The sequence below is a fragment of the Syngnathus leptorhynchus genome, chromosome 16 (assembly GCF_054491065.1).
Source record: "Syngnathus leptorhynchus isolate UIUO chromosome 16, UIUO_Slep, whole genome shotgun sequence".
Taxonomy (NCBI): Eukaryota; Metazoa; Chordata; class Actinopteri; order Syngnathiformes; family Syngnathidae; genus Syngnathus; species Syngnathus leptorhynchus.
Window position 1 is genome coordinate 8346316 of NC_141210.1, and position 15365 is coordinate 8361680.

Below are 15365 nucleotides of genomic sequence, written 5' to 3' on the forward strand. Positions count from 1 at the left end.
TACACAACCCCCCCACCCCCCCAATTATTATAGATATAATAATAATTGGCTCGGGTAATTAACACATTTCTTTCTATAATACAACACCAACTCACTGATCCATTGGCAACCGTCTCTCACCTGGTTGTGAACGGGAAGTTGCGTTACTGACTTGTTCGTGAACGGGAAATTACGTCACTGACTTGTAAAGCCCCTCCTCCATCTAACGCTCACTGGCGCTGCTGATTGGTCTTTAAGAGTGAGTGACAGACAGCATTGCCGCTATGCCATTGCCAGCCGACACACTTTATGCCGACATTGATGTTTTAATTTTGTATTTGTTGGCTTGTAGTTGACGGTGTTATTATATCGAATGTGTTTGTGTTTGAATAAAAGGTTGAAAAAAAACGTTATGCCGATATTTGTTGCTTATGCCCGCGTACAGACAAAGAGTGAGAGCTTCCAGGCCGGTTCGCAAGCGGGTAAGAGTGTGGCCTGAGGGGGCCTCTGATGCTCTTCGCGACTGCTTTGGCACTACAGACTGGGAAATGTTTAAGCAGGCAGCCACTTGCTACAATCAGATGGACATTGAGGAGTATACTGACTCTGTGACCTCTTACATCGCGAAATGCATTGATGATGTGACCTTCACTAAATACATCGTCACTCGGGCTAACTGGAAGCCATGGCTGACAAGGGCTGTCCTCGGGCTGCTGAGGGCCAGAGACAAAGCCTACAGGGCTGGGGATGAAGCGGGCGTGAGATCAGCTAGGGCCAACCTGTCCCGGGGCATAAAGGAAGCGAAAAAGGCGTTCTCTTCCAAGATTACCGCCCACTTCAAAGACAGCAGGGACGCACGGAGCCTGTGGCAAGGCATTCAGACCATCACGGACTACAAGCCCGCGCTGCAGAGCTGTGAGGGCGACGTCCCTCTGCTCAACGAACTGAACCGCTTCTTTGCTCGCTTCGACGCTCAGAACAGCACTTGCCCGCTGAAGACCCCTCCCCTTCCGAACGAGAAGCCCCTGTGCCTCTCTGCTGTTAGCGTGAGGAGGACGCTTGCCGCTATCAACACCCGTAAGGCGGCGGGCCCGGACAACATCCCGGGCCGAGCGCTGAAGGACTGCGCTGAGGAGCTGATGGATGTCTTCACGGACATCTTTAACATTTCCCTGCAGCAGGCCATCGTCCCGTCATGTTTCAAGGCTGCCGCCATCATACCTGTGCCGAAAAAACCTGCTCCTTCCTGCTTAAATGACTACCGCCCTGTGGCACTGGCACCCATCATCATGAAGTGCTTTGAGCGGCTTGTCCTGGCGCACGTCAAGTCCGTTCTCCCTCCCACCATAGACCCCTTCCAGTTTGCGTACTGAGCCAAACGGTCCTCTGAGGATGCCATCTGCTCTGCCCTCCACTCTGCCCTCATCCACCTGGAGAACAGAGACTCGTATGTGAGATTGCTGTTTGTGGACTTCAGTTCTGCATTCAACACCATTGTTCCACAGCGTCTCATCTGCAAACTCGACAAGCTGGGCCTCAGTACCTGCCTTTGCAACTGGCTGCTGGACTTCCTCTGTCAGAGGCCTCAGGTAGTGCGTGTTGGCGACAATATCTCCGACAGCATCACGCTGAGCACGGGGGCCCCCCAAGGCTGCGTGCTCAGTCCGCTGCTCTTCACCCTGCTGATGCATGACTGCACTGCGAGCTACAGCAGCAACTGCGTGCTGAAATATGCCGACGACACGAATCTGGTGGGTCTCATCACCGGGGGCGACGAGACTCAATACAGGTCAGAGGTCGACCTTCTGACCACGTGGTGCAGGGACAACAACCTCCTGCTGAACGTCAGCAAGACCAAGGAGATTGTTGTTGACTTTCGGAAGGGTCCCACCCAACACCTGCCGCTGACCCTCGACGATGCTGTGGTGGAGAGAGTGAGCAGCACCGGATTCCTGGGGATGCACATCAGGGAGGACCTGTCCTGGACCACCAACACTGCATCGCTGGTGAAGAAAGCTCAGCGCCGCCTGTGATTTCTGCGGAAACTCAGGCGAGTGAGTGCTCCTCCTGCCATCATGACCACATTCTACCGTGGCACTATTGAGAGCATCCTCTCCAGTTGTATCGCTGTGTGGGGTGGTAGCTGCACTGACTACAACATGAAGGCCCTGCAGCGCATAGTGAACACGGCTAGTAAGATCATCGGTGCTTCACTCCCCTCCCTGAAGGACATTTACACCTCCCATCTCACCCGCAAGGCGATCGCGATTGTGTGTGATGTGAGTCACCCCGCTCACACTTTGATTTTCTGCCCTCTGGGAAGAGGTACAGGACCCTCCGCTCCCGCACCACCAGACTCACCAACAGCTTCATACTCCAAGCTGTCAGGATCCTGAACTCTCTCCCCTCTCCACCCTCGGCTGCATAACGTCCTGTACTTTTGCGCTATATTCTGGCTGTCTGCTGTATGGACGCTTGCTCCATTTTGCTCCTCTTATTTGTCTATTTATTTATTTATTGTTTATTTATTTTGGTTATTTGCTTATTACTTATTCAACGCTCTTATTTATTGTTTTTACTCTTTGTGCTTTTTGCTTGTATGTGTTGTGTGATGTGTCTAGTCACGGTGGGACGGTGGGAAACGTAATTTCGATCTCTTTGTGTGTCTTAACATGTGAAGAAATTGACAATAAAGCAGACTTTGACTTTTGACTTTAATTTTGGGGACACCAACTCATATAACAATGTAAAACACATATACATATTGTCATATAAAGCAGTTCACCAAATGTCTGAATTTGTTTTTGATTGGCAAATATAAAAACAAGGAATAAAACACCAGAAAAGTTATAACATAAATGTTTATTATAATAATAATAATAATAATAATAATAATAATAATAATAATAATAATAATAATAATAATAATAATAAAAGTACATCTCAAACCAGCAATCTAATGTGAAACTGCAGTCAATATATTGGATAACAATATTTAGGCATATATATATATGCATACACGTTATTTAGAACCTACCATAAGTAAATCGTAAATCTACATTCTGGCTTACATAGTTCACGCCAGGAGACGCAATATAATCACTGACTGATCTGTTGATGCACAGGAAGGCAGTTCACTCATTGACTAGCTCGCGAACCAAAAAAGAACCAATCACTTTAGAAAGTGATTCATTCACTCGTTCACTGAAGGGATTCGTTTCTTTTGAACGAATCGTTCACTCACGAGCCTACACTAACGCTGCTGATTTGGTCGCGATATTAATTACGTCATATTCCGAGCATGTTGTTGGAGAAATGGAGAATAAAATTATTGCTGCTGTTTGTAGACATCCAGTACTTTATGATACCTCCAGTTGCTATTACAGGGACCGCACGGAAAGAGATCTGGCCTGGAGAACGGTGAGCGAGGAAGTTGGCGTGTCCGGTAAATAGATTTTGTTTACTTATTTACATTGGCCACCGGACACCATTCATGAGTTTTGTTTTTGTTTTTTGTTTTTTGTCAGAGGAGAAATGCCGCAGAAGATGGAGAGGTTTAAGGGACACTTATTTGAAGAAGATTCAACAGAAGAAGGAATGGAAGCACTTGATAGCCCTCTCTTTTCTTGACGCCTTTGTGGCACGGCGACCGAAGCGTGGTAACCTTAAAGTTCTACTGGGGGGCGACGAGGTGGCACAAAAGGTTGCTCCAGAGCCTGGTATGCTGTTCTCCAAGACTACCAGTCTACAAACTGCTTTGTATCACAATCACAAATGATGGTGTTTTCACAGGAAAGTGGAGATTTGAGTGGAGCGCTATAGAGAGTGTGAAGGAACTAAAGGAGAAGGAACATCTTCTGCCTTGTTTAAAAGAGCGTGCCTCCACTTCTCCAGCTCCAGCCCCAGCCCCATCACTCTCAGAAGATGAGCTGTTCATGATAAGTCTGGCTCCCATGTTGCAACGATTGCCAGCCCAGCAGAAGGATTGTGTCAAATTTCAGATTCATAAATTAATTTACGAAGCACTACAAAGTTAAATTTGGGATTATTGGAATAAATGTCTGGGGTCACAATGTTTGCCAGGAAGGAGCCAGGCTCAGCTTATGTTTATTTTTGTGTCCAATTTTTTATTGTTCTTTTCTTGTAAATACATATCTTTACAATAAACCCACTTAAAGTTTGATTTAGAAAGTATATTTCAGTATTGATCTGCGGTGTACAAATAGTTGTAATAATCATTTTGGTTCTGAAAAAGGTACAATTGCAGGTTTTAGATCAAAAGTGTATCACTGTGGGACAGTCAGCTGAGAAATAGGAGTTGAAACCCTCCCTCACCCTGAGTGGTTGGCGGCACAACTTCCCAGAACTGGTAGTGGTTGGGCGTCTGGGGCCTCTTACCCACCCTACCGTACACCAGGCTTGGTATTTTAGGTTGTGTCCCCACAAAATGTCATTGTGTGTTAATATGAATATGTGATGAAGTTTCCTAAATAATTTGTGACTGAGGCTCACAAAGTTTGCATTTGTACTGGAAAGAAATAGACAGGACAGGACGTGCTGCAAAATGCTACCACCATTGACTGCTCACTGTTGTCATTTGTATGCCGAGCTCACACGGTTCCTCCCTCATGTTGTGTCAGGAATGTTCACGTATGCGTGTTTTGTCATGATAACACGGGTGTGAACACACCGCCGTGACGCGGCTCGATGTGGAGTGAAGTTGCTCCCCTGCAATGGAAACATAACGGACAGTGGAAACGAACAACATGGTGAGTAGTCAAGAGAATTTTGAAACAAATGTTTGATTGATTATATTGTGATTCCAAGCATTCTCGACAATGTAATGCGAACGTTTTTACGTGTATAAAGGTTTAAATCATAAAAACAGATTGATCAAATCATATGAGATGTTTTGGGATCCCTGGAAACCCTTTTGCTAGCGTTTACCTAAAGCTAAATCCTGGTTCTGACATGTACAAGAAAAGGCATTTGACGGAACTATCCCATTCAAAGATGTTTTGGGGATCCCTGGATACCCTTTTGCTAGCTTTTACCTAAAGATGAATCCTGGTTCTGACATGTACAAGAAAAGGCATTTGACGCAACTATCCCATTCAAATCTGTTGTCGTGCTTTCTTATCCTTTCTCCATCAATGTCGTCACTGTCCAGACGGATGCAGATGTGTCTTCGCCAAGTGGCGGCTACGATGCAGAGCAGTTTGTGGACCCTCCAGACTACGATCTCATCTGCACCATATGTCAAGGGGTCCTGCGGTGCCCCGTTCGAGCGGCGTGCCACCACATCTTCTGCAAGAAGTGCATTTTACAGTGGCTTAAGAGGTACAAGCAAGTACGGAGTACTGTCAAATGCTTCCAAGCAACTCCTGAGTCATTGTTGTTTATGTCCTTGCTAGACAGGAGACTTGCCCCTGCTGCCGAAAGCCAATTAACGCGTGCATGATCTTTGTCATGTTCAAACTCAGCAAGACGATAGGACGCATGAAGATAAAGGTTGGCCTTATAAACACATTGTATGCCATGTATACTGCAATTCACCCACAAAAAATACATAGAGAAAGTTGCTCAAATGAGGTTTACGTCTAAATAGGTTTATACGCTGTATCGTAGCCAATGAGATTTATCTGAGGCACGATTATTGCTATTTGATGATGATTACAAAATAACTTTACATTTTGCTAGATAAGTTACTTAAGGAGGGATGAAAATTCTAATTATGTTGTCTTGTAATGTCTGTTACAGTGTAAGAATGAGATCCGTGGTTGCGCGGAGACATTCGCCCTCTCGGAGCAGTATTGCCACAGCCTGAGCTGCTTGTTCGAGCTGGTCTCCTGCCCGTACCAAGGGTGCCGGGCGCAGCTCCTCCGGCGTGACCTAGAGACCCACGCCCGCCACTGCGAGCACTGGCGCCAGCCCTGTCACATGGGCTGCGGCACTGTGCTCTCCCACCGCACGCGGACTCAGCACAACTGCTACATGCAGCTCAAGCTGCACTACCAAGACAAGAGCAGGAACCACGGGGCCATCGCCGTCGCCCTGCAGAGGAAGATGAGAAGGATGCAGAACACCATGACACACATGATGAGGCAAATCGGGCTGATATGTGAGAGTCTGCAGGCGATGGATGAGCTGCACAAGGTGGAGGACATGGGAGAGGGCAGCTCCAGATCCACGGGGAGCAGATTTACCAGCGACGGCTGACAGTTGAAGGAAGAATGTCTTCATTTCATAGATGTTGTGTGTTGAAATATGCAGATAGGTTTATCACACATGAAAGTGAGTGAATGTGGAACATTGTTGTGCTCTTTTTCATTATTATTTTGTAAATAAAACTAGGATTGCTAAATGTAACCGTTGTTGTAGGAACTTTGATTTTTTTTTGGGGGGGGGGAGAAGGAAAATATAGAATGTGTTTTAAATGACTTTTTCGGACACGGAAGTATTTGTTCCAATAAATATAATATTTTGGTAAGAAATCAAAACATATCTGGTGTTAAAACAAATCATAATCTAGTAAGATTAAACTCACAAATTTAAAATAAATTATGATAATTTAAAATAAATTATGATATTTTGATATGATGTATTAATTTGAATGTAGTTTTGTAAGTTGCAAACAATATTCGTCCTCTTCTGCGAATTTCTTAAAGATGTTGTAGCAAAAACTAGCCACTACTGGGCAGTATGTTGCGAGAATTTCTAAATATCGCGATGTTTCATGTGAATAAAACCCAGCGGGCCCGCAGCCAGGCCTTCTTCCTGTTAAAACGATCACGTAAGTATACTACACTTTCAAATACCTAATCCGCCAAAATCGTACGCATCTGTCTCTCAATCTTATCATTGGGTGCTAGAATATATTTTTAACCTGTATTATTTAGTGAAACCGTTTATATTATTGAGCCGTTAAATACATTTTGAGCAACATTGTGTCTTCCTTTTTCACGAATATGGCGGCGAAACTAGCGTGTTTATGCACTCAGATCACGAATACGTCTCGTCTTGAATACGTTTCCGATTAGGCTCTGAGTAATGTATGGCATCAATTTCCACAGCAAATGGCGGACGACGCCGGTGGTAGGGGAGGCTTTCGCGGAGGTTTTGGCCCGGGCGGCCGCGGTAGAGGACGTGGACGCGGCAGAGGCCGTGGAAGAGGCCGCGGTGCCCGCGGAGGCAAGGCAGAGGATAAGGAAGTGAGTGGAGCACACGTTCTACTTGGTCTACACAACAAGACTATATATATATATTTTTTATATTTATTTCAACGTGTACGTTGTAGTGGGTGCCAGTTACCAAGCTGGGCCGCCTGGTTAAGGATATGAAGATCAAGTCCCTGGAGGAGATCTATCTTTATTCTCTGCCTATCAAGGTACGTTCTGTCTAAGGTTAGGTTATGAAATTAGTGGCTACTTTAAATAAATTATATAATTGTGTAGTTTTTATACTACTGCAAGTTGGTGTATGTGCAGGTGCCACTCACTGAATGTGTTTATTTGAAGATTGTTCTTTCAAGTCCCATTTGGCCACGTGGCTCTCAGTTAATGTATTTAACTCAAAGTCTGTGATCATAAGTGCACAGGAAATGTGTAATATTGTTCACTTGTAAAATGCTCCTTTGGGTAACCTTCAATCAGTCTTTTCTTAAACTTAACAGGAGTCTGAAATCATTGACTTCTTCTTGGGCTCTGGTCTGAAAGATGAGGTGCTGAAGATCATGCCTGTTCAGAAGCAGACCAGAGCCGGCCAGCGCACCAGGTTCAAGGTGAGACCCCCAGTCCCCTCTCCCCACAGCAGAGTTCCAGATGTGAGCGCACCTCGTCTTTTCAGGCTTTCGTTGCCATTGGTGACTACAACGGCCACGTGGGCCTGGGCGTCAAGTGCTCCAAGGAGGTGGCCACTGCCATCCGGGGTGCCATCATCCTGGCCAAGCTGTCCATTGTGCCCGTCAGGAGGGGCTACTGGGGGAACAAAATCGGCAAGCCCCACACGGTGCCCTGCAAGGTGACGGGCCGTTGTGGCTCCGTGCTGGTGCGTCTGATCCCGGCGCCCCGTGGTACTGGCATCGTGTCGGCTCCCGTGCCCAAGAAGCTGCTCATGATGGCTGGAATCGACGACTGCTACACATCCGCCAGGGGCTGCACTGCCACACTGGGTAACTTTGGTAAGTTTAATGACAGGGATTCCTCTTATCACTGGATGCTTTGATTTTTAAGAATTCTGTGAATAACTAATTGTCACTCCTACAGCCAAGGCTACCTTTGATGCCATCTCCAAGACTTACAGCTACCTGACTCCTGACCTCTGGAAGGAGACAATCTTCACCAAGTCTCCCTACCAGGTCAGAATGCTTTGCTGTAGTTTCATTGCTGACTCTTCAAGCTTGAATTTGTCTTGACATTTTTTTTTTTTTTAATCTTCCCCTCGTCTTCTCCCTCGTCTAGGAGTTCACCGATCATCTGGCAAAGACCCACACCAGAGTGTCTGTGCAGAGAGGCCAGTCTGGCCAGGCAGCGGCCTCCTAAACTTTTGTACAATGAAACTTGAAATAAAAGTCTGAAACATTACAGCCCTTGTACCTTGTCTGTCTCCAAAATTAAATTGGCAAAAATGGTCACAAACAAAATGCTCACTAGTATCTTTTTGTATTGAGCAGTAAGACGTTAAGTTTGATGAGAAATGAAATATATCCTGCAGTTAGAATGAGTTTGATATACACTATTATGATAACTTTAAACACATACCTTTATGTTGGCATTCAACTAATGTGACACTGAGCCTATTATATGGAATGTTTACATTTTCATTTTAACAAGTGTTCAACATTGGTGATGCCCCTCTTATGTCAACTGAGGCTACTAAATTACTCTGTCCTAGGGAAAAACTTGCTTGATTATTCACTTAATGGATAAAAAGAAATGTTGATTTAAACACTTTATTTTACAACTATTACACAGGTTAGATGAGAACAGTTAAGCAGTTTGAGTCTGAGCTGCTGCCATCCTCTCCTTTTGCTTCATCAGACATTTTCTGCCGCTGGCATATGCGCCAAGGTCCCCATCTGTGTCAAGACATATTGACCATTAAATTATTCCCAAGGTAAAAAAAAAATAAACTGTTGAGGAAATATGTTGGAGCATGAAGCAATCGAGAAACGTACAGCGCAACTGGTAGTTCTTGGTAACCTCATTGAACTGCTCTATCTCCTTGGAGCAGTTCTGCTGGAAGCTGGAGCCCTCTCTCTGATTGCAGGCCCTCATACGCTCTTGGACTATCTTCACAATTTCCTGGTCCACTTTGCTGTGGTGAGAGTCAAAATTGAGCATTATGCAGAATTTTTCATACTGCTGTTGTATCGAGATCTAAGTTGAAGTTCATGTCCACTCGGACAATGCAAGATGTGATCTCACAAGTCTCTCCGCCACTGCATCTCAGCCTCATAGTAGCACAGGTAATCCCCTTCTTGGCACTGGGTCAGGTCGGGAACGCGGCGGAACTTCTGGTGGTAGTAGACAGGCTTGTTTTTCGCCTGAATACTCTCGACGACCTCTAAAAAAAAAAAAAAAAGATGGCAAAGCACATGATGGATACAATTTTTAAAAAAACGTGTGTGTGTGTGGGGGGGGTCGCATCTGTATCGATCCATAATTTTCAGTGATGTAGTAACTACTGTCCACTTGCTTTTTTAAAGACACATGGTTGAACTAAAGCTTGGTGATGGCATACAGTATAGTGTATAAATCGAAAATTATGAAAAAAAATGCTTTTAATGTTGCGCGTGTAATCCTGGGGAATTTTCGTTCAAGAATGTAACTTTGTGTGACTGACAACAGCCACAACCACCGTATTTTATTTTTATTAATTTTGTTCAATTATAAAATCTTGCAAAAACATCTTGCAATACAGCACATAATGTGTTCGATTTATAGTTGGCGTCATTTTGCGGCAGCTGTAACAGTTTTGTTGTGCTAGCAGGCAGCTAGCTGCATTAGCTTCGTTTACCTCGAAATGTGGTGACAGGCAGGTCCACGGAGTAATAGAAGAGCTTAGTCAAAATCAAGGCCGGGTTCGGCAGAGCCGTCTGTTTGTCCACAACCGGAGTTTGCCGTGGAGGCTCCGGATAGGCGTCCTTATTAAAGTCGGACGGCATTTTACCTTATTTTGAGTCTATGCAGGAGAAATCCCACAATTCGACCTCGACAGTTCTCCTCTCGAAGTGGCGCATGCGCGCAAGGGACGACGGCTAGAGGTCAATAGCAACTTTTATTTTATGAAAATATATCGCCTGACAAGAATTTAGTTTTGGTATTCAAAAAAAATATGACGTTGAAAATTCCTGATTTAAAATTCAGGCGAGTATTTTCTCGTTGAGGAGTAAAGGTCGGAGTTGAGGGCATTGAGCAACCAACAGAGGTCAGCAAAGAACCTTAAAAGATAAAAAACAAACAAAAAAAACGAATAAATGTTTTGAACACTCTTTTATTGAACCAACAGAGTCACTCATTACATTTGAAACATCTTGCTTTGGACATGTAAGACAAGCATAATTTCTGTTCAGCAGGTTTTCCAGCCTCAGCATCGGACTTTTCCAATGAATATCTGGGGGTGGGTTCTCTCCCAATCACTCCCTTGTAAATGCTGATAATAAAAATCCCTGATTTTAAAAATCTGATTCAATACATTAATAAGTAAGTGCAGCCAAATGACCATCCTCAAGAATCATCACTGAAAAATGGCTACTCATTCACATCAGAGCAGCCAATGAGCATTTTTATCCACCGCTGGTAGGTCTCCATGGGGGATGGGTGGTGACAAAGTGGACTCTTAACAGGGTGCGAATGGCCTAACGGGCCATGCCATGAGAGGCACAAAGAAATCATCCATGTTGGGCATGACAAACAATTTCTGTTGACGACAGCAGGTGTTGTTTGCTGTTCAAGAAAATACGACTTGTCAGGAAGTGACACTGACCTGAAACTCTGCTCTGAGCTTTCTCTCAATCCACTCCGTGACTTGAGAGAAGGTGACCTCTCTCTCCCCAAGCATGGGATGCACACAAAGCTCCAACATGGGAGGTGCCCGGAAACTGTACCTGAAAAGACAAAATCAAAATGTTTTGCTTGTACCACTTGTATCCCGAGCCACAAGAGAAGAAAGACAGCAAATACCAGATCCTGTCAGAAGGGGGAGGCGGGATGTTAATAGCCAAAGTTCCAGAGAGTTCCAGAACTTCTACGGTGAGCATCAGAGGCATGTTGGTCACCTCATCTATTTTCTTCCTGATGTACTCATTCTCTCTGGCCTTCTGGAAATATTTGGACTTTGCTAGCTTGTCCATAAAATTCAGAATCTTCCTACTGGTGCTGCCTGCTGAGTTCCTGTTTCAGTGTGTGGGTGGTACACATTCTTAGGTTCCAAAATGTCTCACCTCTTGAACGACAATCGCCACAGAGTGTTAACCTACATGTCAGCTGCAGCAGCAGTCGCTGCAGTCTCTGCCCCACACGCCTGCGGCTCAGCGGGTAGGACATCGTCTTCATCAGCACCGGATGACTCTTCATCGCTGTCCGCTAGTTTAGACAACCTGCGTTTGGAAAATATTACGATCTCTACAAGGCACTACCATTATTTATCTTTTTTTTTTAAACTTGTGAATTCTACATGAATATGTATTTTATAAATGGGCAAATTTACTCAGCCATTGATTTACCGTTCTGGCTGAGCCTCGTCTTTATCCTCTTTCCCCAGTCTGCTCAGGTTGATCTTGGTTTGCAGGGTCATTCGAAAGCAGCCGCTGTACATAATCTGCAGGTCCAGCCACAGACCTAAAACAAATGTGTTCATTGTGAACCCGCATTGCTGCGCCCGCCTTAACGCCATGTTTCCGCACCTCTGCTGTCCAGTGTGGGTTTGGAGACACTGAGGATTTGAGGCAAGCAGGTGCCCATGTCCAGGTCCATCAGGGTCATCTCGCTCATGAAGTACTTTAACTTGAGTGAGACAAACTATCTTTTAGGAGAATTTTGTCCAAACACAATCTACACATTCGGATCGTGACAGTAATTTGCTAGTTTGGAATAGGTTTTGGATTGGATGGAAAAATGACACCAACATCGTGGCCCCGTTAGGACGAATTAGAATCGATACCAAAGTCTGTAATTTGTCTTTCCTGCTTACCTTGAACTTTGACAGTTTTTGCTGGATCTTGCAGGCAACTACGTTGGTCCAGTATTGATCATGTAGAAATATCCAGAAGATCCTGCCCGCCATTGAATTCATCCAGGCGGTTTGGCCCCCCGCTGGGTCTCGCTCGGCTTCACAATCTTCACTTGACTCGGCTCGAGCTGCTTCGGTGCCATCGGACGGCGTCTGTTCAAATGTACACAATGTGAAAGAGGAGTCGTGCTTCTAACAATCATGTACTTTGGGCGTGCTGCTCATTGACCTTTTTCTGAGCAGCGGGCGTTCCCGGATCGCTGACGCCCACGTCTGAGTCAACCAGCTGTGTCATGTAGGCTGTGTAGTCCAGCAAATTTCTGGCCCATATTGGCTCTGGGAGGTTAGGATGCTCCTCTCTGCTGCCTTCACCAGCATCTCCACCCACAGATGTCAGGAGTGAGAGAAAGGACAAGACTGAAAGTGTCTCTGTCAATAATGTCTGTTTTTCTTTGTCTCAAAGATGGAACAAATAAATCTCTTCTCAAGGCACTGCTGTATCTTTAAAGCGCAATGTGCCTAATGAGGCGGCTCGGTGGAGAACTGGGTAGCACGTCTCACAGTTAGGAGGGTGTGGGTTCGATTCCACCTCCGGCCCTCCCTGTGTGGAGTTTGCATGTTCTCCCCAAGCCCACATGGGTTTCCTCCCACATCCCCAAAACATGCTTGGTAGGCTGATTGAGCACTCCAAATTGCCCCTAGGTGCGAGTGCGGATGGTTGTTCGTCTCTGTGTGCCCTCCGATTGGCTGGCAACCAGTTCAGGGTGTCCCCTGCCTGCTGCCCGATGACAGCTGGGATAGGCTCCAGCACGCCCGCGACCCCCGTGAGAACAAAGCTGATCAGAAAATGGATGGATGGATGTGCCTAATGAAGTGTCTGCTTACCAGTGATCTCAGAGATTGTGGCGCCAAGGGTGGAAGCAGAGCGGAGGTTCTCAAACCACTCCTCCTTCTCTCGTCCCGTGGGGGCAAACAGGTAGAGGGTAATGGGAGGTGCGTTATGCTCAGGGATGGCGGCATTTCTTTTTGACCCCTCTCCCTCCTGCCCTTCCTCCAGATTCTCCTCCCCAACTTCCCCCTCAGCCAGAGTGACGCAGATGGGGTATTTCTTGTTCCAGAGCCTCTTCCGAGCCAAACCGGGAGGTGCGAGAGTCACCTGTTGTTGGCAATCATCAGAAGGGACTTTGTACCGCTGACGTGAAGACTCGCTCTGGCATCGGTGCAGCGAGATGGACCAACCTGGGAGTTTGCCAGCTGGTAGGTGCACGAAGGCCAGCAGGTGCTCTCTTGGGTTGGCCCATCGGATGTTCGCAGGTAGGACAGCCGCAGCCGACTGCCTGCCAGGCTTGCAAAGACGGGATGTGTGGCAGAGCGGTGGAAGGTCTCCGGGTTGTAGCTCGCCGTTTGAGTCAGCCAACCCTGAAATATATTCAGATACAAAAAAAGTAAAAACCCGGTTGTTCTTTTTACTGTTAGTAATATTGATTTTTACCTCAAAGGTTTCTGGTGCCGTGGGCTGTCCATCCAGTGGTTGTATATTCGTGGGCTTTACGTAGCCCGATTTTCCTGTGGAGCCGGAGCATCGGGCGGTGAGTACAAAGGCGAGCGTCAAGCCTACAATGAAGCCGATGGCGACCCCCACTGACACACCGGTCACGTAAGAGGCTAAGGGCACGGTGGACAACACATAAAGCACCAGGCCTGCCAAGAAGATCCAGTAATTCTGAAAGGTTGTGTCCGACATCCCGGCACCGTACATTCCGCGCCGTTGTGCAGCGCTCGATTTGTTTGGCAGGAGCGCCGCCTTTTTCCTATCAGCGCAGGCGAGAATGCCGTCTCTATTTGACTGCCCCTGTTCTGGAGACACAATGGAGCTCCACCGACGTCTTCTCACATGAGCATCGCATCCATCCCCTTCGGATGTCCTCTGGGATGTCAGGTCTGCATCTTCTCGTCCCGCTGTGCTGGCCACGCCCAAACTCAAGCTCTCTTCACTATGTGTGGTCTGATTGACCTTGCTCAGAAACTCTTGCGGGGCCTTAGAGTCCTCTCTACATCGGTTCTCTGTCATGGGGTCATTCGGATGAGCTGGGTGTTGGCCATTTTGCTTATTTGAGAATCCACTTGCGGGCTGGGTGTCTGCTATCTGGGTCTTTGTGTTCATCAATGGATGCAACTCAAGCTTTGAGTCTGGCTCAGAGATGTTGGCATCCGCCGCAACCTTGCGGGAGACCTGAGGTTTTCCTCTCAGGTCTGTTGAGGATAATTTGAGCAGGCTGGTGGTCGGAAAAATGCGCGAGTAGGATGCGGACAAATCATCAGAAGAGGCCGGACAGGATGGTGGATGAGGCAGCTGGGAGCTTAATGGGCTCTGGTCAGGCTCCATCTCCAAAGGTTTGTCTTTGGAGAAGGCCACCGTGGGACCCTCCTTGTTGTAGTTCATGTTTAAGAAGAGTTTACGCTCTTCCATACTGCTTAGAAAAAATTTGTCCAAGAAGAATGGCAGAGATGAAATCAATTCACGGCCCACTGGAGCAAGCATCACCCTAAAAAGTGTGACCAAAAAAACCCATTAGCTGACACCTGTGGGATTAAAGCATTACCAGTTCAAAACGCAGACATCCAACGTTGGAACAAAGAAATTAAATCCCAACGCTAATTTTAAAATACTTGCAGTAGCGCAGACATTGTTCTAATAGTCAAAAAAGAATTATCAAGGTGGAAATGTTGCACAGACATCTCCCCTGCGCTGCATCCTGCATCTAGAATGATAGGAAAATGTAAAAGGCTTCTGCCTTTGTACCCTTGCCATTTGCTTTGGGAAACATAATTGTGCATTTCCCGTCCTGGATAATGTTTCACTACCTTTGACAGTCAAGTAGGGAAGATCTTGATGGCGTGTCACGGACCAGGGACGAGAGACAGATGCATACACTCAGCCGAATGTATCCCAAGTGCCCCGCAGCTTTGCGAAGAAACTGCACGTACGTAAAAAAACCCCCAACAACTTCATAGTCTAGTCTTTGTTACTCAGGTTACCCTTTTCCCCACGCAAAAAAGAAATTACAGGAGGGCTACTTTAGCGCTCGTCTCTTGCTTCTTGCCCTCGTCACACCAAAGCGTTGCAGTGTCGTCTCTTTGTGTCCCTTCAGCGG

At 46.3% G+C, this 15365-nt stretch overlaps 5 protein-coding genes across 6 annotated transcripts; 3 read left to right on the top strand and 2 right to left on the bottom strand.

Annotated features, from left to right (window-relative positions):
- Window positions 1-3251: 3251 nt before the first annotated feature.
- On the top strand, window positions 3252-4162 carry LOC147044697 (transcription factor Adf-1-like). The gene is made up of 3 exons (XM_085934090.1): window positions 3252-3424; window positions 3507-3698; window positions 3772-4162. Exons 1-3 carry the CDS (start codon window positions 3295-3297, stop codon window positions 4014-4016), a joined length of 567 nt encoding a protein of 188 aa, XP_085790216.1. The 5' UTR covers window positions 3252-3294; the 3' UTR covers window positions 4017-4162.
- A 146-nt stretch (window positions 4163-4308) lies between these two features.
- Window positions 4309-6328, top strand: rnf151 (ring finger protein 151). Its single transcript, XM_085934088.1, has 4 exons — window positions 4309-4748; window positions 5150-5319; window positions 5394-5490; window positions 5740-6328. The coding sequence occupies exons 1-4, from the start codon at window positions 4746-4748 to the stop codon at window positions 6196-6198; spliced, it is 729 nt and encodes a 242-aa protein (XP_085790214.1). The 5' UTR covers window positions 4309-4745; the 3' UTR covers window positions 6199-6328.
- A 366-nt stretch (window positions 6329-6694) lies between these two features.
- Window positions 6695-8561, top strand: rps2 (ribosomal protein S2). The gene is made up of 7 exons (XM_085934776.1): window positions 6695-6772; window positions 7053-7190; window positions 7277-7366; window positions 7652-7759; window positions 7825-8158; window positions 8244-8335; window positions 8439-8561. Exons 2-7 carry the CDS (start codon window positions 7056-7058, stop codon window positions 8517-8519), a joined length of 840 nt encoding a protein of 279 aa, XP_085790902.1. The 5' UTR covers window positions 6695-6772; window positions 7053-7055; the 3' UTR covers window positions 8520-8561.
- Window positions 8562-8915: 354 nt separating this feature from the next.
- Window positions 8916-10233, bottom strand: ndufb10 (NADH:ubiquinone oxidoreductase subunit B10). Its single transcript, XM_085934639.1, has 4 exons — window positions 9997-10233; window positions 9405-9543; window positions 9155-9294; window positions 8916-9055 (listed from the first exon to the last, which is right to left on the bottom strand). The coding sequence occupies exons 1-4, from the start codon at window positions 10142-10144 to the stop codon at window positions 8967-8969; spliced, it is 516 nt and encodes a 171-aa protein (XP_085790765.1). The 5' UTR covers window positions 10145-10233; the 3' UTR covers window positions 8916-8966.
- A 224-nt stretch (window positions 10234-10457) lies between these two features.
- Window positions 10458-15238, bottom strand: LOC147044701 (testis-expressed protein 2-like). Of its 2 annotated transcripts, none has more exons than XM_085934618.1 (12): window positions 15076-15238; window positions 13703-14756; window positions 13450-13629; window positions 13096-13366; window positions 12440-12576; window positions 12172-12363; window positions 11885-11984; window positions 11705-11819; window positions 11459-11578; window positions 11163-11372; window positions 10966-11086; window positions 10458-10899 (listed from the first exon to the last, which is right to left on the bottom strand). In XM_085934618.1, exons 2-12 carry the CDS (start codon window positions 14750-14752, stop codon window positions 10819-10821), a joined length of 2577 nt encoding a protein of 858 aa, XP_085790744.1. In that variant the 5' UTR covers window positions 14753-14756; window positions 15076-15238; the 3' UTR covers window positions 10458-10818. The 2 variants fall into 2 exon arrangements, with proteins under 2 accessions (XP_085790744.1, XP_085790743.1); XM_085934617.1 differs by having other exon boundaries at window positions 12440-12588.
- Between the last annotated feature and the right edge of the window lie 127 nt (window positions 15239-15365).